This window comes from Elephantulus edwardii, unplaced genomic scaffold (assembly GCF_000299155.1).
Source record: "Elephantulus edwardii isolate Elephantulus edwardi_28Jun2011 unplaced genomic scaffold, EleEdw1.0 scaffold00088, whole genome shotgun sequence".
Lineage (NCBI taxonomy): Eukaryota > Metazoa > Chordata > Mammalia > Macroscelidea > Macroscelididae > Elephantulus > Elephantulus edwardii.
Genome location: NW_006399838.1, coordinates 10,673,562 through 10,697,241, shown reverse-complemented (window position 1 = coordinate 10,697,241; position 23,680 = coordinate 10,673,562). Strand labels below are relative to the sequence as shown.

Genomic DNA, 23,680 nt, shown 5'->3' with positions numbered 1-23,680 from the left:
AAGTCCTGTCCAGAGCAAGCCTCAGGCTGCAAGTATCTACCCTAGTTCACTTGGGAAGCAGGAGTGGCATCCACTTCCTAAATAACATTACTCCAGAAACTCTATGAACTTCGATAAATGTCGATAGTTGTGGAGGGACTTCAGGTCTTTTGTTTATAGTGTCATTATGAGCTGTGCTCAACTCAAAGGCAATCAACCACCACCACCACCCTAGTTCAAAGTAGGGATTATCTACTCTTCATTTGCTTGGGTTTTGGTCAACTCAGTCCCAGCCTTCTGCAGCAAGATTCAAATGGCCATCGGCTAACAGCTCAGAAGCCCATACTTTTCCTTGCATTCCAGACCTGTTGATCTCCTCACCATGCCAGGTCAAGTCAACAAGCCAGGGGTCCTCACAACTCCCTGCTCAAGTCAACAACACTTTCCTGCTTGTCCACACGCTGTGCACAGTAGCTGGGTAGGAAACACGTCCAAGCTTGGCCTCTGTCTGCATTGTTGGATTTCTTCCACCTCAAGTCTTGAAGTGGGCTCTGCTGGGTGGCAACTTTCCCCTGCCTCAGAAGCCAAACAGCTTGCTCCAGTTATTAAAAATAGTCTCATCCTTTCCTTTTTCCTCTTCTCCTTTTCTGCTTGCACTTCTTTCAAATATCAATCTCTTCAATCAGAAGTCCAACACGGGTCCACACATCCATTCAAGTGCCTCTTTCCTCAAAGCAATGTGGGATGCGATCTTCCCCCTCCACCAAGCCTCAAAGTCCATTACCATATTCCACTTTTAGCAAGATTATCTGCAGGGCACACATTCCCTTTCAATACTTCAAATCAAGTACTGGCCAAAGGTATAATTACATGCTTTCTATATCTCCAATATCCAGTGTTGAGTATATTGTACATTTTTCCCTCATTAGAGAAATTAGACATCATTATGGTAAGTGAACTCACTCAGTCTCCCATTATTTCTTGAATCAATTGTTTTAACTAGAGGTCACAAAATGGTAAATTTCTATCATTCCTCTGTATCTAGTAACTTCTATAAAGAAGAACTTGCCTATATCTGCTTTAAATTATGCCAAGTTGCCCTAAGAAAAGCAGGCTAAATTGTAAATTATAATTTTTAGAGTAAGAGTTGATGGTGTAAGTGCTTCTAGTAGTGCCGAACGAGGAGGAAGAAGAGTTCCATCCATCAGTTCATATCATGTGTTTGCTTTTGGAAAATCTTTATAATCCCGAGTCTTACATAATCAGTGCATTTCAATAACTTACACTATTTTTTTTTAATGTTCACATATCTTGCCAATTGGCATTTTTTTCTTGTCTGTCTTTTTTCTAAGGCATCCACAGACATTATTACCTTGTAAAAGACAGTGAACCAATATAAGCATTATTTTCCTTATATGTAAAACAAAGATTATAACAATATACCTGTTAAGTGTCTGGAATGATTCGGTATGTCTGTCATGTGCGTGGTATACTGCATGATACCAAATAAATCCTCCACTGTGGTAGCCATTAAAATCCAACCTGGGTTGCTTCTATTCATGGTTCAAAGTAACTATGCAGTCTTCAACATTTTAACCTCTCTGAATCTCAAATCCTTTGTCCATAAATAAGTGGTATAAAAGTCAACGACCTTTGTTTCTCCTCCTCCCCTTACCCTTCACAACAGTGTGCTGTGGAAAAAGGAGGAGTCAGAGTTTTGGAAGATTTTAATAAATATGTAAATGAGCCTCGATACATGACATTTTACATTTATGTTTCAAGAGGTTTAGACTGCTCACAGCCCTTGCAGGGCACTTCCTTATGTCAGCTTCTCTAAGGTTAGGGTCCCTCAAAGCAGATGAGGTGCTTGTCAAACAGTCTAATTTCAAGTCTCCATTCATGACACGATTGGAATCTCCAGGTAAGACCATGTAGACTATTTGTAGTCTTCACCGCCTCTTCAATCTCTAGTGCCATGTCTGTAAGGAGCTAATAGAAAGTCCATGCTTCTCAGGTGGTCAGAATCCACTCGCAGCTCCTCAGAAGACGGGCAATTTCTGCCTATGTGATTTTAAGTCTTTGAAAACATCTTGGAGGTTCAGCTCTGTGTTGGTTCCCACTTGATGGCAATAAGTTTGAACTGGTTTTTTTGTCTGTTTTTGAGTCTTCAAGGTGAGTCTTGGCTATAACCAACACTTGAGACTAATTGTTTGTCTTGGGGTTTTTTTCCTCCCCTTGTGTGACAAGAGATGCTAGGTTAAGAATGTCTCAGGAACCATGCCGAGTGAAATATCTCAGTCACATAAGGACAAATATTGCATAAGGTTACTATTATGATAATAGGAAGCTAACTAAATGAGACACATCCACTTTCTAAGCGATTTTAAAAATGTTTAGATGCAAAGCCAGCAGCCGAGTGTTCCTCCTTTATATCTTCCATACTTGACCTTTAGAATTCTTCTGAAGCAGACACATTTTGTCAAAATCTTTCCAACCCTGCTCCTCCTCACTCATTTTTTCTCCTCTAAAATGTAACATTTTCAGTTATTTCAGAAATGAGCCACGTATGATTTGGCAAAGTGTAATCAACAAACAACAGGTACCTTGGGTTTGAAACTGGCTCTGGCAAACATGCCTGTATAGGTACATATTAAATCTATTACAGAATGAAACAGGAATGAGAAAAGCTGAACTCTGAGTAATTCCAAAGAGGGTCTAAAGAAATGGGTGCAATGTGACAAATGAAAGGCCTACAGCAACCTTGACTGTGATGATGAACTCCACGCTGGCTGAGAAATGTTTAATAGGGCAGTTTCTGACTTGATCACTTCCCAATGTGGTGGTCCCATGGCTTATATATGCGTGTGACCTCTGAGGGTGGCCATATAACCTTTTGCTTGTGCTCTCCAAAGTGTTCAGATCAACCTCTTTTTAGTTAATCAGGTAAACTGAGGCACTCAGGTTTTTGTACATTTAATTCATTCTGAAGTACAGCAAGTACTTTTCTGCGATGGTCCAATTTGTCTGGTTTGTTCTTAAACCAAAAAACTTCAAACTAGCTGTTACTGAATCAATTCCAACTTATGGTGTCACCAGGTGCGTCAGAGAAGAACTGACTTTAGATTTTCCCAGCAGTATGATTTTATGGAAGAAGTTCACCGGGTCTTTCTGCTGAGGTGCTTCTGGGAGATTAGAACTTAACAATTCGGACAGCAGCCAAGCACTTCACCACTTGTACTAAGCAGGGAATCTTTGTTTTCTTGTGACTAGATGTTTGGGGTTTTCCCTTAATGAATCTAGAATGTAAGTAATAAGGAGATAGGGTCAACATATAAATATTTCCTGTCCACGATTTCTAAAAACAAACAAGAAATGCTTGTTAATAACTGTCATTTTGACATCTTAGAAGGGCAACCCTGGTACACTAAGAAGAGAAAGATAGTGCAAATTTCCAACAAGTCACTTGTTTCTGGTCTTTTATTCTGAGGGTTCTAATCTATCATTTTTGTGAGCTGTACCCCTGAACAAATGAAATCCTGCAAGGTACAGTTTCTCCCCAAGAACAGATACTGAGGGAAGTTTTGATTTGGATGAAAAAAATAGAGGAACTGAGGGCAGCAGCAGCAGCGCCTCTTAGTGGTCAGTAGTGGGAACAAGAAGGGGAAGATTGAGTTAATGCCCGTTATCCACGGCTGTCAAATGAATTCACACCGACACTTGACCCTCTGCTGGATTTCTGAGGCTACACGAGGGACACAGCACATCTTTCTCCCTTGAAGCAACTGGTGGATTTGAACCTCTGATCTTTCGATTAACAGTCAGACGTGTAATGCATGACACCACCAGAGCTCCTTGAGATTTAGTAGAGACAGAAACAATTCACAAGTCACATAGCATTGTACTGTTTTAAGAGTGTTTCCACAGAAGTTGCTGCATAAGCTTACACCTGTAGACAAGCGTGATGCATGTTCTCAACTCTCCCTTTATTTTTCTCATTTTGCTGAAGTCTGTTTTCTATCATCTGTAACCATCACTTGTGCTTGTAAAGTATCTGAGAAGCACTCTCCTGTCCTGTCAAGTAAAGAACGGGGAACCCTGGAAATAGGTGTGAAAATCCAACAGCCAATCAGATCAAGACTGAATAGCAAAACATAGCACTCACTGTCAGAGCAATGGACACACAGGGGGAAATGCCCAGTGCAGTGTCAAGGCACACTGATCGTCCTGTAAGAACAACAGAGAACTCTTCCAAAAGAAAGAGACATGGCAATTCGCAACCCATAAAAAAGGGGAGTAGAAAGCAGGGGCACCAATCCTACAAACAGGAAATGAACAGAGAACTTTAAAAACAATTAGAGCCTAGGGCTCGATGCTGGCATAGAAAAGGAGTCTGGCTCTCAGTTCACCAGTCCACATAGGAGATGAACAGATCTGTTTCCGAGGCATTCACTGTAAGAACAATTCTTTCTGCTTTCTCACCATTTCTCCTCTGTTTTCCTTTCCACCCCTGGGCTCTCTTGGCTCTAAGAATTTCTCTTTCCACCTTAACGGATGATAATACAGAAGTGAAAACGAATCAGCATTTACTGATTAAAATTTCATGTTTACTCTTCTGAATTTTTAAAAAGCAGTCGCGGTGAACCTTTTCTAATCTCATAGATTCCTGGCGTCTGACATAATGAAAAAAAAAACAAAAAAACAAAACAGTAAAGACGTCCTCTTACAAGAGAAGCCTGGACTGAGTATCACTTTCTTTCTCAGTGTCTTAATATTCAAGGCGGCTACTTTTTCTAAAGCACTCTTTTGTGAAGCCAGAACAGGGCCCTGAGAAAGATGACCACCAGGATGAGAAAGAGCTAGAGAGCAAAACATCTCACTTGAGAAGTTGCCAGTGGTCATAAAGAGCTATAGCTTTTCCTGGTTTCCTGGGCTAAGCACACAAATTTATCATTAGCTCTGAAAAGCTGGCAATCACACTGAGAGCCAAAACCCAGCCCTGACCACCGAGCTGTGTGTGTGAGGGCAGCAGGCGTACATACATCCTGGGCAGATTGCCTCAGGTCCTGGCTGCCACTGGGCCATTCACTCATGCAGCCTACGCCATGTATTGGTAAGAGCGAAAGATCCAAGCTTTAAATTATAACACTTCAACTGTGTTGAAATTTCAGAAATATCAACTGGGCCCAAAGAGATAGCAACCACCTCCTCTTCCCAGGTACTAGGTGGGCTTCAGCAGAAGGAGCCCTGGTTGTATAGTACACATTGGACTATTAACCAAAAGGTCAGTGGTTTGAATCCATCAACCTCTCTATGGGAGAAAGAAAGTCTCCTCTCAAAGACTTAAACTCTGGGAACCTCTATGGAGAGTTGTACTGAGTTGGGATCAATTCAATAGCAGGAATTTTGGGTTTTCTTTTTCTAGTCTTTTTTTTTTGAGCTTCAGTCGCTCTCATAGTGGGACGCTTCAACTAATCTGCTACAAGCAGCTCTCATCAACGCACTGAATGAATGCGACACTAACAGAGAAGCTATATGAAAAGTAATATTCTTGAAGTTCACAATACAAAGCAAGTTAAAAAGACAAAATAAAAAAATCTTACTCAAATTCATTTTATTCAACCGAGTGCCTCGTATATTTTCCCTTTTATTACTGAATTTCAATTAAGATAGTAAAATCTTCTGAGTGAAGATGGCGAAAGGAGTAATAGAACACTGTCAAATGTTCCAAGAGAGTCAAGTTTATTCCAATGAATACTGCAGAATACGCTGTGATGCGGGTACGGTGCAGATTCCTTCAGAGAGAGTGCAGGCGTGAGGCCAGACTCCCCAACATAAAGTGCTTTGTTCTTTTCTCTTTTATGAGAAAGCGATAAGAGAAAACATTCTTACAAAAGACTATAAATCTACATCCACAATTCCTGGAAAGTCAGAAGTATTCTTAACTCCATTTTCCTGTGAGAAATGTGGATTCCTTTCCCCGATTTCTATTCTGTTCTAACTGGATGTCTCTACCTCTGTGACCTTTTTCCTCTTCCAACCACCTGTCTTTTTTTAACCTTGCTTGGCTCTTTCTAAACATTTCTGGACAAAATGCGTCAAAAACAATGCTCCTTTGCTTCATGCAAGAGCCTCGCGTGAGCGGCCAAGTGATCTTATCAGAATCCTGCATTAAATGTCACTACCTCCTCTTCTCCCTCTTCCTGGTACTGCTCATCGACATTGTCTTCCTGCTGGTCGGGATTTCCTGCCATCTGTGGAAACAAAAGGAGAGGCTTATGTTACCGTGTGCTCGAGATGGGTTTTATGTGCTCTGACAAGAAGAAGGGGCATGCGCCCATGAGAAGTGCACTCTGAATGCATCAGTGGCCAGGAAATGAGGAACAACCCTTTCCAGCACAAAGCCCAGGTGATCTATTGCTGCCTCTCTCACGGGACAGGAGTATTTCCTACAATCCCATAAGCCAGAGTGGCTAAGCTTTCGGTTAGTGTACACAGGGACTAACCTTTCACAAAAGGCAAGAGTTTCTTAAAGCCCGCAAGCTGCACTCCCCCTGCGCTGAGGCACCTGCTTACCACCAAATGCTCCTCCATTTCTGCCTTCTCGTGCTTTTGAGGATTCTGTTTCTGCTCCTTGTTCTCATCTGGGAGAGTTTCTTCTCGCACTTGCTCGGCTTCTTCAAATTCATCCTCTCCCTGATTATTCGGGTCATCGGCTGGGTTTATATCCTCGGCAGCTGCCCGCTGTAAAAGTTTAATAAAAAGTTGGGGAGCTCTGGTGGCCTAGTGGCAAGGAGCTGCAACTACAATCCCAGAGGTGCACGGTTCAAATCCACCAGATGCTCTGCCGGGGAAGGAGGGACAATCTCCTCCTGTACCAGTCAGATCTGATTTGACGGTACACTCACACAAAATATAATAAAATAAAAAATTTAAAAAAAAGTTTAATAAAAAGTGAACCCCCCACTTCAAAACTAGGGATCAAGTTTAATATCACTTGAAAGGCCACACACGAGGGAAATAAAAATGAAATCCTTCCTTAAATTGCTCGAATCTAGCCTGACCAAGGTTCATAGGTATCTATCTGTCTTTTAAAAGTTAGAAATCTTGATTTTTCAGACATTGATGAATCAGACTGAAATGCAGATAGTACTTCTTTCTTGCAAATGATTCCCAAATAGTCCTAAAAACCCTAGGATAGAAAATAATATAAAATACGACCGCACAGACAAGAAAAATAGCTGACAAAAGTCACAAAACAGGGCAGAAAAAAAGACCAAACATAAAGAAAAAACATAAAAATAAATTAAAATGGCTAATTTGGATGGGGAAATGGTAACACTTTTCACAAATATGCTGGGTTTTACCCAAACTTCCCTTTCCAAACAATTTCTAAGTTGTAAACAGGTTGACTAGCGGGTAGGGAATTATACGGCCAACTCAAAAGTCTGAATCTACCAGCTGCTTCCTGGAAAAAAAGATGGGCAATCTCCTCCCAAGAGATTTATAGCTTGAAAACCCATCGGAAAATCAGCTATGACTTGGTTCTAAATCACTGGCAATCAATTTGAAGTTGAAACAGGTGAAAAGTAAGTAACTTTACTGGAAGAGTCCACAGCTAATCAAAAGACTCTGACTGTTTATATCCAACAGCAACTGCAAAGGAGAAAGACAGATGCTCTCCTCCTATTAAGATTTCTAGCCGAGGAGTCATCCCATTCTCTGATCTCACAATCTTCTACATGGCCATAGTAATCAAAAAAGCTTGGTACTGGTACAATGACAGGTACATAAATCAATGGAAAGCAATCAAGAACCCAGAAATCAACTTGCAGTCAATTCATACTCAACAAGGAAATGAAAGCCATTACATAGGAGAGTGGCAACCTCTTTAACAAATGGTGCTGGCAAAACTGGACATCTACCTGCAGAAATCTGGAATTGCACTGCAGCTTCTTGCCACTAGGCCACCCTCCCTACTACCTGTAAAAATCTTAAACTGGATTCACATCACAATCCATACACAAAAACCAACTCAACTGATCAGAGAACTAGGGGTAAAAGCAAAAACTATAAAGATCACTGGAGACAAAATAGGGAAAAATTTAGAAGGGCTGAGTCTACAGGCTTGCAAACAGCTGAAAATGCATGACCACGAGAGACTAAAATTGACAAACGGAACCTTCTAAAAATTGAATCCCTGTGCGCATCAAACAACTTTCACAAGAGTAAAAAGAATACCCACAGACTGAGAAAAAATATTTGGCAATGACATTTCCGATAAGGGACTCATAACTAAAGTTTACTGAATACAATGCTTCTATAAGGAAAAAACTGATAACCCAATTACAAATGGCCAAAAGACATGACAGGATTCTTCACAAAGGAGAACATTCGAATAGCTAACAAACGCAAGAAGCACCGTTCCCAATCATGAGCCAAGACATGCAAACCAAAATAAGAGAGACACAAAGACCAGTGGAACAAAGTTGAGAACCTGGAAATTAACCCATCTACCTATGGGCAATGAGTATCTGACAATAACACAAAGTCTATCAAGTGGGGAAATGGAATTCTGTCTTCAAGAAATGGTGCTGGCAAAACTGGACACCTGCAGAAAGCTGAAGGTGGAGCCACATCTTACACGCTACATAAAAAGCAACTCAAGGTGGATCAGAGGCCTAGGGGTAGAGCCCCCAAACCATAAAGATCATAAAGAGAAAACATGGAGTCAAACTTATAAGTACTAGTCAATGGTATAAACAAACTTGCAAATATAGCAAGAAATGCATAACCAAGAGGACAAAATTGAGGAATGGGGCATTCTAGAAATTGAGCTCCTATGTGCATCAAAAACTTTTTATAATTGGGTGAAAAGAAAACCTACAGACTACGGAATTTCATTTGGCAATACCATCTCAGACAAGGGCCTTGGGTCTTATAATGAACAGTTACAGACTATTTCAGGACCTCCACATCAAAAAGACTGATAACCCAATCACAAAATAAGCAAACCAGATGGAAAGACGATTGACAAAGGAACATATATGGATGGACAACAGACACATAAAGAAATACTGAAAATAACTAACAATCAGAGAGATGCAAATCAAAACAACAATGACAAATCATCTCACTCCAGTGGCAGTGACTAAGTTTCACAGGACAGGGAGTAATAAATGTTGGAGAGGATATGGAGAGATTGGAACTCTCATGCACTACTGGTTGGACTGTAAAATGATGAAACCTCTCTGGAAGGCAATTTGGCAAAGTGAACATGGTGATCCCATAGGACCCAGCTATTCCACTGCCAGGAATATAATCCAAGGAAAATGGAACAGACACACAAATGGAGATTTGTACACCTCTGTACACAGCAACAGAATTCACAATAGGAAGAAAATGGTAACAGTGCAAAAGCCCATCAACAAACAGATGGACACATTGTGGTATATTCACACAATGAAATTCTATGCAGCAACAAGGAGCAATGATTTTATAAAAATATTATATATATATATATATATAAAACACACCAGAGAGTCTAGAGAGCATTGTGCTGAGTGAACTAGCTTAGTCTTATAAGGACAAATATTGCATAATATAAAAATATTGCATATTCTAAAAATAGGGTAACTAGTAAGATGTGTATAAAAGACCAAAAGGGGAAGAGAAAGGGGGCAAAGGGGTGGAAAATAGGGAAGAGCGATGTCACTAGGACAGCCAAGTTAAAGAAGAATGAGACATAGGACGGGAGGAATATTCATGAACAATCTGTGTTATGTAGATGACAAAACCTCGCTTGCAGAAAGTGAAGAAGCTGTAGAAGATCACAGACTACTGCCTTCAATAAGAATTACCTCTTAACATCAAGAAGAAATTCATTCTCACCATTACACCAATATGCAACATGGTGATAGATGGAGAAAGAATTGAAATTGTCAATTATTTCATCTTATTTGGGTCTACGCTCAACACCTCAGCACCAGCAGACAGGATATCAAGAGACAAGTGTCTGGTGTCAGGGACCTCTACAAAGTCCTCAAAAGCAATCATGTCAGTTTATAGACTAACATGTGCCTGGTTCAAGTCACAGTCTTTTAACTCATCTGAAAGCTGGACAATGAATAAAGATGGCAGAAGAAGAATCAGTACCTTTGAGGTGTGGTGTTAAAGAAGAGTACTGAGTAGCTCATGGACTGCCAAAAGAACAAAGAGACATTGTTAGGAAAAGCGGAACCCGAGTGTCTTTAGAGGAAAGGTCAGTAAGGCTTTGCCTCACATATTTTAGGCACACTGCTAGAGACGGTATTCCTTGGAAAGGGACACCATGTTTGGAAAGGTGGACGTCAGTGAAAGAAAGGAAGATTCTGAACAAGATGGTTTGATACAGTGACTGTGGCAACAAGCTCAAGTGTGTTGAGGATGAGGAGGACGGCACAGGACAGGACAGGGTTCAGGTTTGGTGTTCATACGGTCGCTATGAGTCATACTGAATTTGACGGCACCAAACAATAACAACATGTACATCACAGAATTTTTCAGAATAGCAAGAAAATGCGAACAGTCCAAATGTCTGTTAACAAATAGATAAACTGTGATATATTTCACCCAAAGAAATATGACACAGCACTAAAGAACAAAACTGTGTAAAATACTATGTAATATAGACAAGTCTAGAGGACATTATGCTGAATGAAAGAGCTCAATTACAAAAAGACAAATACTGCTTAAGACCACGACTGTGAAAATAGGAGGGTTACTGGGGAGAGGAGCGGAAGGAGAGAGCAGAAATAGAATGTAAGGCAATGAACACTGCAGAGGGTAAGGACGAGGGAGGATCAACCTGGAAGAGCTGATGAAAAGACAATAGGGCGAATGTAATCAGCAAGTGCATAACAGTCCAAAGGCGGCAGGGGAGGGCAGGAGACGGGGAGGAAAGAAAAGGCACTAGGACATCAGAGATCAGTGGACAGATAGGGTGTTGATGAAGGAACAGGCAAGGTGGAGACGGGATTTGATAATGTTGTTGTTGATTGCCTGTGAGTGGAGCACGACTCACAGCAACCCTACGAACAAAAGGTCTGAAACCCCTGTACAACTTTGGACATTTATCAAAGTTCATAGAGTTTCTGGAGGCATGTTGTTTAGGAAGTGAATGCCACTCCTGCTTCCAAACCTGTCATAGTGTGTTATTGTTGTTATGAGCCATTGAGTCACCTGCGAAGTACAGTGACCCTGTGTACAGCAGCTTTGAACCCTTCCCCGTCCTGAGCCAGTCTCACTAACTCAGACACAACAAAACCCCCACTGCCCCAGTCACTGTATCAATCCATCTCATCCTGAGGTCTCTGTCTCCTGCACTGTCAATCTACCCTTCTGAGCACGATGTCCTTCTCCAAGGACCGATTTCTCCTGGCCACGTGTCCAAAGTATGTGAGAGCTTCAAAATCCTAGCCTCCACAGAGACATGGTTTCATCCTCTCCAAGACAGACTGCTTTTCTTGCCAGTCCACGGTATGTTCAAGACTCTTCTTCAGCACCACAACTCAGAGGCATCTGTTCTTCTGTCATCCTTAGTGACTGTCTAACTCTCTGAAGCATAACAAGTAATTGAGAAGATCATGGCCTGGATTAGGCACACCTTTGTACCTAGATAGACGCTGTTGCCCTTCAGCACTCGGGAGAGGTCTGTGACAGTAGATTTTCCCAATGCAATTCATCTTTTGATTTCCTGCCTGCTGGTGTTAAGGGTGTTGACTGTGGAGCCGAGCAAGCTGTACTTGGTAAGGCAACAATCAGTAATAATGACCGGAAACATGATTGGATAAAACACAATGTGTGTGAACGAAATACAATTTATAGGAGTAACTGCAGGAAAATCAAGGGAAAAAAGAAAGAAGGATGGAAGGAGACAGAGTGAAAGAAAAAGGAGACATGGCAGAGGAAGAAAGAGGGGAAAGGAAGGAAAAAGAGGAGAGAAAGACTTTAAAAAATGAAATAGAAAAGGAGTGCAAGGAAGAAACACTTTCCCCCAAACATTTCTATCTCAGAAACAAAAGATGTTTTTCCTACCAAATATCTAGCAATGCAAAATGAACATCATGGCCATTGAGTCCACTAAACAGGTATATTAATTCAATCATGGGTTATTAACTAGTAGGAAGAAATAACTGTTTTGATTGTTTATTTTACAATAATATCAGCACCAAAACAACTACAGTTACTGCATTTGCTAAGTCCATGTTGCGTGAAAGAAGGAGAATTAAATTTAAATTATATATATATATATTATAGCGCCTTGGAAATTCAATATAGAGTTCTATGACCTTACAAAAATCAACTTCATGGTAGCAAAATGGAATTTTGAGTTTTGAGGTGAAAAGTGGAGCCCGTGGGGGTGATCCAAACAGTTACTATACTTGGATGCTAAAGAAAAAGACTGGAAGTTCCATTCTACCCAGATGTGCCTCAGAAGAAAAAAACCTATTTAACAAAAAAAATCAGCCACTGACAATACTTTGAAGCAGAGTTCTAATCTCTTCTCACACAGAAGGGTTCGCCAGGAGGCAGTGTCGACTTGACAGCAGCTGGGCTTTTGTTCTGTTTGGTGGGGGGCGGGTGACAAGTAGTTGAAAGGAGACACATACCAGGAGGGTCCAAGAAGTTCTGAAAGGAGACCAGATGAGAGCAAGACTAACTCAAAAGTCTATGACGCAGTACTGGTCAGAGACAGGAGGACAAATGACTGAACGCATCCAATCTTTGTGGACAGACTCTGAGAAATACCTCCACCTACCACTCCTCCCAAGTAGTCCTCAGTGGGTGCATTCAGTAAATGGCCTTCATACTTCCAACTTTAGAATTATTCTTATCTCCCACTTAAGATCTTATAGCACCTTTCACGATAATACACTTTCCTCATAAAGATTGAGAAGTTGAAAGACTGAGATGGGTGAAAACACTGATGCGTGTGTGAGCTCCCTAATCTCTCCAGTGTCATCAACAGGGCACCTGCTGAGGCATCAAATGCTTCCAGGAGAATGAAAAGCCAGAGGGTACAATTCAGTCTCTGTGAGTGTCCTCTGGACAACAAAATTCTTCTTCAGTTCATTAAAGAGCTTTAAACCTGTTCAAGAGCCTGCTGGAATCTCAGCTGACGTATGATCCACATGTCCTTGTCCCTGTACTTGACTCAAGTGCCGATGGCACGTCCGTGGTGATGTGGGGAGTGACAATTCCTCAGCTTCACACTAAGCTCCAATTGCTCCATAATCTCTTGTTACATGAATTTCTTTTTTGTGTCTTATCAAAACAAAGCTTTGTGGCAGCATAAGAAAAATTAATTTCTTTAGGGGAGAAAAGTATCAAACATCTTTTGCAAAAGGCTCACATTTTTCACAGACATTCATAAAAATTGATAACTGCTAGGAGAACAAACATGTTTATCCTGGAGAGCGTGAAGCCAGGTTGCTCCTTGGAAGCAAGGATTCTGGGGCTTCGTCTGACATACTTTGGACATGATATAAGGAGGGACCAGTCCTTGGAGAGGGACGGCGCAGGAGAGGAAGACCCTCTATGAGATAGATTTGATTCAGTGACTGGGGTAATAGGTATAGGTGTGTTTGAGACAATAAGATTGGTGCACGATAAAGCAGGGTTTAAGGCTGTTGTACGTAGGGTCACTATGAGTCGCAGGAGACAGGACAGCACATAACAACAACTCTAATCAAGTAATAAGTAATGTTTGATAGTCACGGTTAATAAAGAAAAAAATCTGTTAAGGGAGGGATAGGCAGGGCTAACAATTTCTAATTTAAAAAAAGGCATGACAGAAAAGGGGCCAAGTTTTATTTTGGGTCACACACTGACAATAACTGGTCTCTGGAGGAGTAACGGAAGCAGGTTAATACAGCTGCTCGGAGTATTTCCAATTCTTCAGTAACTGGTTCATTCACCTTCCACTGTGCCTCTGCCTTAGCCCTTCTCATGCATCTCCTCTCACGCCTGTTCTCTCACTCGTGTTCTTTCCTAAAAGTATCCTAGGACTGGCATTCCTTGTTTTGTTATATCACAGTGGCAAAGCTGTTTGTCTCAAGGTGGGTTCAGCAGCTAACAGGAAGCTTTTCTCAACAACCAGCAAGGGAAGTCTATGCATGAGTCCACCGGTTAAGCACTGGGCTGCTTACTGAAAGGTCAGTGGTTCACATCCCCTCAGTGGTTCCAGGGAAGACAGTTCTGATGATGCACTCCCATAAAGGTTAAAGACTAGAAAACCCACCGAGGCAGTTCTACTCTGTCAATGAGGTCAACAGGAGTTGGAAAGAACTGTGAGGCATCCAACTAGTTGGGTCTGGATCTAAATACATAAGGCATATAATAACAGCATAGATCGGATTTTCAAAATGTCATTGTTTTATTTCTCAGTAAAAAAAATAACATGAGAGTGAAAGGGAGTCAGGGGAAAAAAAGCCATCTATGCATAAATCTAGAAGACCTACTCTTTCAGCATTTGCTTGTCGTCTAGTCCTTGGATAGCTCACCTAAATGTATCTCGTGAGTGTGTGTGTGTGTGTGTTCCTGATTATTAGGGCTTTATACATGTACATTCTAATTTTTCTACAGCATCATGGTATTTAAAATCAAGATCGGTTCCACCCATCCACCCTATTAATAATATTTTCTTGAAAAAAAAAAAAATCAAAATCGGAAAGGTTGGACACCAGGAATATGTCCTATCTCCGTATCTTTTCAATCTATGTGCAGAACAGATCTGTTAATCAGAGAAATGTGACATCAGGATTGGAGGAAGACTCACCAACAATCTATGTTATTGGGGAGCTCTGGTGGCCTAGTGGCAAGAAGCTGCACTGCAATCCCAGAGACGCATGGTTCGAATCCACCAGATGCTCTGCCGGGAAAGGAGGGACAATCTCCTCCTGTACCAGTCAGATCTGATCTGATGGTACACAGACACATATACACAAAATAATAATAAAAAAAAGAAAAAAATTAAAAAAAAAAACCCAACAATCTATGTTATGCAGATGACATAACCCTACTTGATGAAACTGAGGAGGACCTGAAGTCTTCAATACGGACTGAAGTTCAATACCAAGAAAACAAAGATTCTCACTACTGGGCCAATTGGTAGCATCATGATAGATGGTGAAGAGATTGAGATTTGTTAACAGCTTTAGTTTGACTGGCTTCATAATCAACATTCTTAGTACTAGTGGCCAGGAAAACAAAAGACGAATTGCACTTGAAAAGTCTGCTGTCAGAGACCTCTCCAGAGTACTGAAAAGCAATGGCAACTGACAAGCAGTGGTAATGATGTCAGTCTGGAGACTAAAGTGCACATGATCCAGGCCATAGTTTTTGCAATTACTTGCCATATTTCAGAAAGCTGGACAATGACTAGGGATGATAGAAGGAGAATGGATGACTTTGAGCTGTGGTGCTGGAGAAATATTGAATATTCCATGGACTGCTAAGAGAACAAACAGGTTTGTTTGAGAGAAGATGAAGCCAGGCTGCTCCTTGGAAGCAAGGATTCTCAAGCTTCCTCTGACATACTTTGAGCATGTTGCAAAGAGGGACCAGTCCTTGAAGAGGGACATCATGCTTGGAGGGACAGCACAAGAGAGGAAGATCCTCGATGAGATGGACTGATTCAGCAACTGGATTAGCACGATTCGTGTGTTAGAGACAATAAGATTGGCACAGGACAGAGCAGAGTTCAGAGCTTTTGTACATAGGGTTGCTATGAGTCACAAGATACTCGACACCTCATAACAATAACAACAATATGATATTTCGGCAATACGTTTTGTTTCTCAAGCCATAATCCTTTATCCTTGTATTTATTAAAATGAGCTATTGGAATGCTGGGAATTTTAGAGAAAGTCACATGACACATAGAAAGCCCTAGATATCAAGCTGGCCACACTCAAGAAGGGTGCATTTCCTTTCTGAGTCCCTTTCCAACTCCGACACTTGCTTTTTTCTGTACTCTTCAGTGCTATGCCTATTTCATCTCCTCTCAATTTTGTTTTTCTTCATTTTACTTTTATTAACCTTAAACCCTCACAGGACTTTTCCCAGAGTAACCTTTAACTCACTGCTATTATTTACACACAGATCATGGTGTACGGTCAAGAACATTGTTCACGTCGTACGCCTTCCTTCTGTACTGGTGAGGCAGACGCATCCAGAGGCAGACTCATGGTGGTCAACGTGCACGGTTCTTGTCCACCCTGTAAATTATCACCTGTTAAGGCCAAAAGAGAAGACACTTACATCTGCATCAGACTCTGGGTTGGCTTCTCGGCGCCTCTGTTCCTGAGGTTCATGTCTGGTATCTTCAGCTTCATCTTGGTGCTGGCTGTCTCTTTCATAGGCTAATGAAGCAAGGAAACAGAAATCCGCTCAAAATGAGCCCAACAGTAATCTTCCTTCCACTCCCAAACCCCACAGTGCTCTCTCCTCCTTCCAATCAGCTCAACCTGGGACAGTAGATCTCAGCTCTACTGAATAAAGTTCTAGACTTTGCATCTAAAGGGACCACTTTAACCCTCCAAAACAAAGTCAATCTAACAGGCATTGCTTTCTTTTGGGGAGGGGAAACTATCTTGCAAAAGTAAGAGCTCTTCTAACAAACAAACACATGCCCAGAAAAGCACTCGACTCCAAAAGCTTGCCACGATTCCTGCGCTCACACCACCATGCTCCTTGCTACCAAGCCGAAGGTGGGTGATTTTCATCTGCGGCCCTCGGCCAGGTTCAAATTGTCTTCCTGTCAAACATTCTTCTAGGTGGTACAGCACTGGTCTGTGCGTTGCTGTACAGAGGTAACTCGTGGTTGCTGAGATGCTGAAGACTGTGACAGTGATGTGCCAATCGTGGTAATGGGTACCCATGGTGGACAGTGTTGGCTGGAGCTTCCCAACTAAAACAAGCCTGGAAGCAGGAGCAGCATCCACTTCCGAAATGGCTTGCCTCCAGAAACTCTATGTACAAACAGTGCTCAGGTCGTTTGTTCATAGGATCGCTATGAGTCGTCTACGACCTGATGGCACCAAACAACAACAACAACAACAACAACAAGAGCTCTTCTAGATAAAACTCACTCAGCTGCACACTACTGAAATTACCAACTGCCTTTTGGTAACATAAGAAATGGCCAAGTATCAAAAGAAGAATGTGATTATGTCTCAGGAAATGCAAAGGAAAGAGAGAGCAAGCCCTGTGTAGAGCGTAACGAGTACAGCCCCGTCCTGCACCCTCTGATGAGGAAATGATGATGCCAGCCGAGACAGAGATGAACCCATTTATACTCATGCAGACATACTGGTTGTGGGGGAGCAAAAAGGAAGCTTAGGTCAAGATAATTTTAATAATATACAGAAAGAACAAATATTTTAAAAATAGGTGAGACCTAAGATGAAAGTTTAAATATGTCTAAAGCACTTAAATTACAAAATGAGTATGCAGAGTAACCTGCCTTCAGGATTCAAGTGTACAGAGAGGGATTTATTAAAGAGAGGAAGGAGAACCAGCTACTCCACTGCTTGGAATACACCCTGAGAAAATGAGAGCTGAGGCACAAATGGAGACTTGTACACCAATGTTCATAGCAGCGTTATTCACCATCGCAAGAACATGGAAACAGCCCCGATGTCCAACCACAATGGAATGGATTGAGAAATTATGGTGCATTCACACAATGGAATGCTATGCAGCACGCAGGAGCAATAACTTTGTAAATTATTACCTAACATGGGACGGACTGGAGAGTATTATGTTGAGTGAACGAACTCAGTCTCATAAAAACAAGTATTATACAGGACCATTAATGTAGAATGAGTACGAAGACCCGTTGAGGGGAGGTGGGGCTTAAATACAGGGTTGCACAATTTGATGGGTGGAGGGAGGGATGGGGAAAGGTCTGGTGTGAAAAACAATATATATGAACTTTATGAACTTTGTATGTAAACCAGTAAAAAATTTAAAAAAGAAATAAAATTAAAAAAACAAAAGGAAGGAACAAATCACTCTGTAGTCTTGCTGATAATGGAACAAAAGAGCTTAAAATGCAGGGAGTTCTGGTGGCCTAGTGGCAAGAAGCTGCACTGCAATCCCAGAGATGCATGGTTTGAATCCACCAGATGCTCTGCTGGAGAAGGAGGGACAACCTCCTCCTGTACCAGTCAGATCTGATTTGACGATACACACACACAAAAATAATAAAAATATTTTAAAAAAGAGCTTAAAATGCTATATAGGAGAAATAAGGAAAGTAATTTCTTAACTATAAATAACCAAAATAAACCCAAAACCTGAACCAACTGTCAAAAGTCTATTCTGACTCCCAGTGGACCTGAAGGACAGAGGAGCACCGCTCTGCCCATGGGGGTTCCAGGTCTATAAATCTTTACAGACGAAGAACGCAGGCTGCCTCTCTTCCGCAGAGCAGCTACTGGGTGCGAATCCTTGACTTTCTGGTCAACAGCCAAGCTCTTCACCGCTGTGCCAGGAGAGCACCTTGTGTGGCTGTGTTGTTTGTTGTTGTTAGATGCTGTCAAGTGTGACCCTAAGTCATAGTTTGTCCTAGCCTGGGCGAGCTTCACAATCTCTGACATTTCCAAGCCTATCGCTGCAGTTACACTGCTAATTCTCCCGGTAGAGGGTCTTCCTCTCCTCTGCTGTCCTTTCTAAGTATGATATCCCTCTCCAAGGAATGGCCTCTCCTAGCAACATGCTCAAACAATGTGAGGTGAAGCTTTATCACCTTTGCCTCTAAGGCTCATTCTGGTTACTCCTTCTCCAAGACACATCTTCGTTCTTTGGGCAGTCCATAGGATATGCAGCACTCTACTGCAATGTCGTAGCTCAAAGGCATCAATTACTGTCATCTTTATTCCCTGTCCAGCTCTCAGATGCATAGCAAGTGACTGAAAATACTATGGCCTGCACCTGGTCCACTTTGGTCCTCAAACTGACATCACTACTCCTCAATAATGTGGAGAGATCCTTGATGATAGACTTTCCCAGTGCAATACATCTCCTGACTGCTGGTATCAAGGGGACCGACTCTGGTGTGGATTCAAGAAAGATGAAGTTGACAGTTTCAATCTTTTCTCCCATCTATCATGATGTTGCTTATCTATATGTCCAGTGATGAGATACTCTTGTTTTCTTGACATTGAGATGCAATCCATTTTGAAGACAGCAGTGTTTAATCTTCTGCAGCAAATGCTTTAAGTCCTTCTCATTTTCAGCAAGAAAGGTTGTGTCATCTCCATAATAGAGGCTATTGATGACTCTTCTCCAATCCTGATGCCACATTCTTCTTCAGAGTCCAGTTTGTTTTTTTTTAATATTTTGCTCAGCATATATACTATTAAGGAGAAAGTAAACAACCTTGATGCACACCTTTCTTAATTTTAAACCAGGTATTGTTCCCTTGTCCTGTTCACAAAAATCTCTTGTTCTAGGTACACATTTCACATGAACACAATTAAATGTTCTCGGATTCCCATTCTTCTCAGAGTCAGCCACAGTTTGTTATGATCCGCACAGTCAAATGTATTTGCGTAGTCAACAGACCATAAGTATTCTTTGCATTCAGCCATGATTGCGCTGACATCAGCAAGGATATTTCTGGTTCCACAGCCTCTTCTAAATCCTGCTTGAACTTCTGTCAGTTCTCTATGTACTGTTCTAACCATTCTTTAATGATCTGCAGCAGTATTTTGCTTGCATGTGATATTAATGATATAGTTCAGTATTTTCCACATTCTTTTGATCACCTTTCTTGGGAATTGGAACAAACATGGATTTCTTCCAATCAGTGGGCCAGGTAGCTGTCCTCCATCTTTTCCAGCGTAGACTGGTAGGTGTGTCCAGGGCTGCATTCTGTTAGGTAAAACATGTCAAATGGACTTCTTGCCTTCAGTTCAGCTTCACTCCCATTATCTGCTGCTCTGATGGTACTTCCTGAAATAGTTCAGTGCTGTCCAATTCTTTTTTGGTACAGTAATACTGCCTATTCCCTCTATTTTCTTTTGATACATTCTAAGCATCAAAATCACAACATATAAAGAGTTTTAAAGAATCACAACAGGCTACTTAGGAAGTGTGAGTAATTAGACTCTTCAGAAAGGATGCATAGATGTATGTTAGTGTTTCAGAGACAGTCACTTTTTAATTCTAAGACTACAAGAAGCAGTAACTGATAAACTACATACATGATGCTCACCATAACCGAGTATTACTTTTGACATCCGTTCAAACATTTTAAGATAATGATCTTTACGTTATTTAGACTTCTCAAGGTAGGGGGGAAAAAACAGAGGTTTCCTAAATAATGAAAGTCCTATAACACTTTGTCACAAAAACCTAAGTTTACCAAGCACTTAAACCATGGTTAGGTGTTGAACCACCAAATCAAACAGTTCTAATGTAACAGCTGCTACAAGGAAGATTGGGAATCTCCTCCTTTGCAATTTATGGTTTCTGAAAACCCACTAGAAGGTCAGTTATGTTTTGGTTATGACCTTGTGCTACATAACATTGTCACTACTGTTTGGGGAAGAAGCCCTGGTGGTATCCTCTGAAGGAAGTGGCTTTACTAGCCCCCAGGAAGTGGCTTTACTAGCCCACAGGATACACCCCTCTGACAGTTCAAATCCATCAGTGGCTTCATGGGAGAAAGATGGACCATCTCCTCCTGTGTGATTTAAGGGGTTAGAAACCCAAAGCAGGGTCAGCTACAATCCAGTTTCAACTCTAAAGGAATCAGTTGTGAGGTTTTTCATTATTTCATTAAGAAGAACAGACAACAAGTAAAGACACACTTAATCAGAGAGGCATACAGTGTTACTGATCCTATATAATCTTACCAAGTGAATTTATTAAATACTCCTCATCAAAAACAACTCACCACCTCCTTCCTCTTCTTGGGGGCCCTGATCTTCTGCTCCCTCAACAGTATCATTATCCACAACATCATAGTGAGCTTGTTGCCTGCAAAGGATGCAAACATCAGAAACTGACTCACATCAATTAAGTGGCATAGGTTATTTTTCTTGAAAGTCGTAATGAGCAACATTTTTTAGCACATTTTCAAAAAGGAGTCAAAAATTATTAACTTATATAGTCATGCATTATAAAGATTCCACCTGTCTTTCCAAAATTTTAAAATTCTTTTTCAAACAAAAAGTTAGCACTACACCCGTCAGGCTGCTCTGAAACCTAAATTCCAACTTCTCAGCAGAAAAAAAAAAAATTAAAAATGACCACTTGGCATTTTTAATCTGCAGCCCTCAGGCCTGGTTTAAGTTGTTTTTTTCAAACATTCTTCTAAGTGGTATAGCACTGGTCTGTGCATTGCTGTACAGAGGTAACTCGTGGTTGCTGTGATGCTGAACACTGTGACAGTGATGTGTCAAATGTGATAATGGTCACCCATGATTGACAGTGTTTGGTGGAGCGTCCCGATTAAAACAAGCTTGGAAGCGGGTGGGCATCCACTTCTGAAATGACTTGCCTCCGGAAACTCTATGAACAGTGCTTAAGTCTTTCGTTCACAGGGTCGCTATGAGTGGTCTACGACTTGATGACACTTAACAACAACATTTGGCATTTAATCCTCAAGAAATACTATGTGGGCTCCTTGAGATCTGAGCCCCTCAAGGTCATGGGACACACACAGACAGAGGGTCACTGTGAACCTGCTTATGAAAACCAGCCGAGGGCTGTGTGGGCTCCTCAGGAGGGGAAGGAAGGGGGACCTACCGGGGCCGCTCCTGCGGGCCCTCCTGCCGCTGCGCCTGCCTCTGGAGGGCCAGCTCCCGCTCCCGAAGCTGCTGCTGCCGCTGCCACAGCAGATGGCCCTGCAGCCTCTGCTGGTGCAAAGCTTCCTGGTGTTCCCTCAGCTGCTGGGCCTCTTCTGCTCGCCTCCTGGCCAATCTCTGCTGTTCTAACTGCTCCTCGAAGGGGGATCGGAATTTGGTAACCGGCCGGGTGGAAGGATACACCTAGGGAAGAAACAAGGCGGCATTAATAAGAGATAAGATGCCGTAGAAGGTTGTCTTAGTCATTAGGTGCTGTGGAGTTGACCATGACCCATAATGACCCGGTGAGCAGCAGATCTGCACTCTATCCCGTCCTCACCATCCCTCATAGGCTCAAGCCCACTATTACTGTCACTTTGCCAATCCATCTTATTCTGAGTTTCCCTCTCTTTCTCTGAATCTCCTCCTTTGCCCCAGGAACTGGACCATCCTGACAATCTCACTGTAGTCAGTGAGACAGTTTCACCCCCCTTGTTTCTATAAGCAGCACCCTGTCAGAGGTCATCCCTTGAGGGTATCCATGACTTTATTTTTATCATGAAAAACTCTGGAGGCATAAAGTTCAAGGTCAACCAGCATCCATATACTAATGTCCCATTTTCCTCCAATTTCTCTTGCTTTCAGTGGTTGAGCGGCCTCGTTTGTTTGCATGTGAATATTTTCAATATGCTGCATTTCAAAAGCAACGGAAAACACAACAGAACTACCTTTCCAGCTCTATTTATGTTCAAAGGGCTCCGCTATAAATGGGCACTTGATAATCTCGCGCTAATTGGCGCAATTTGTGAGCTGAAACTCTAAGGAAGGTTTTTCCATGTATGTTAAAGGCTTAGGCATGCTAATTAACCAGTGATGTATACACCAATCTTAGACTCAGCATAAGAACGAGACCAAAAAGAGCGTGTCAAATTCCAGACTGGAGTGGAAAAGCAGGGAGTCCATTTTCTTCAAAGAAACAAAGAATAATTGCTGTTGAAGTGCTGTTGAGACATAGGTGATAGTGACTCTATGAATGAAAGTCCTTGACACTTGCGTGACTTTTATCCTTTCTCCGGGTTCACAGGGTTTCCAGAGGAAGCTATTTCTGAAGTGGATGCCACTCCTGCTTCCAAGCTTGTTTTAATCAGGGAGCTACATCAAACACTGTCCACCCTGGGTAACTGTTACCACATTTGACACATCAGTGTCACAGTGTTCAGCTTCACAGCAACCACGAGTTACCTCTGTACAGCAAGTGGACAGACCAGGGTTATATGACCAAGAAGAACATTTGACCAAAAACAATTAAAAACAGCCCTTATATAGATATCTGGTGGCCTAGTGCCAAGAAGCTGTGCTGCAATCCCAAAGGGATGTGCTTCGAAGCTCCCAGTTGCTCTGTGGGAGGAGGAAGGGCAATCTGCAAAATTGACTACCTCTGAAAACCGGCTGGAGGGTCAACTATGGGTTGGTTCGGACTCTACAGCACACAATATGTGGGTGCCTGTATCTATGTGTGAAATTGTAACTGGTCTGCAGTTATGCTCTTAGCTGTGAACATTACAATAGGACACTTAAGTGTGTACTGACACTTCATGAAATCACTCCAATTTCTTTCTCAAAGACTGTCTGTCATATGTGGGTAGATTTTAAAAACAAAGCCATGTCCCTTCTGCCCCACAGTGGGGGAGATGGGAAGAGGGTGCCCCCTTACCCCAGGACGCGCCTCCCTTACCCCGGCATGCGGCCCCCTAACCCCGGCATGCGCCCCCTTACCCCGGGGCACGTGCCCCCTTTACCCCAGCACGTGCCCTTACCCCGACACACACCCCCTTACCCCGGCACGCGCCCCCCTTACCCCGGCA

The 23,680-nt window shown here is 42.0% G+C and overlaps 1 protein-coding gene across 1 annotated transcript in view; it reads right to left on the bottom strand.

Moving 5' to 3' along the window:
* Positions 1 to 23,680, bottom strand: part of GOLIM4 (golgi integral membrane protein 4) — a 116,848-nt gene that overhangs the window by 5,444 nt on the left and 87,724 nt on the right. The window contains exons 10-14 of the mRNA XM_006890387.1: positions 21,778 to 22,019; positions 20,927 to 21,006; positions 16,279 to 16,379; positions 6,553 to 6,720; positions 6,162 to 6,230 (exon numbers count right to left, since the gene is read on the bottom strand). Of these exons, the coding sequence (XP_006890449.1) occupies positions 6,162 to 6,230; positions 6,553 to 6,720; positions 16,279 to 16,379; positions 20,927 to 21,006; positions 21,778 to 22,019 (660 nt within the window). The remainder of the gene's footprint in view (positions 1 to 6,161; positions 6,231 to 6,552; positions 6,721 to 16,278; positions 16,380 to 20,926; positions 21,007 to 21,777; positions 22,020 to 23,680) is intronic.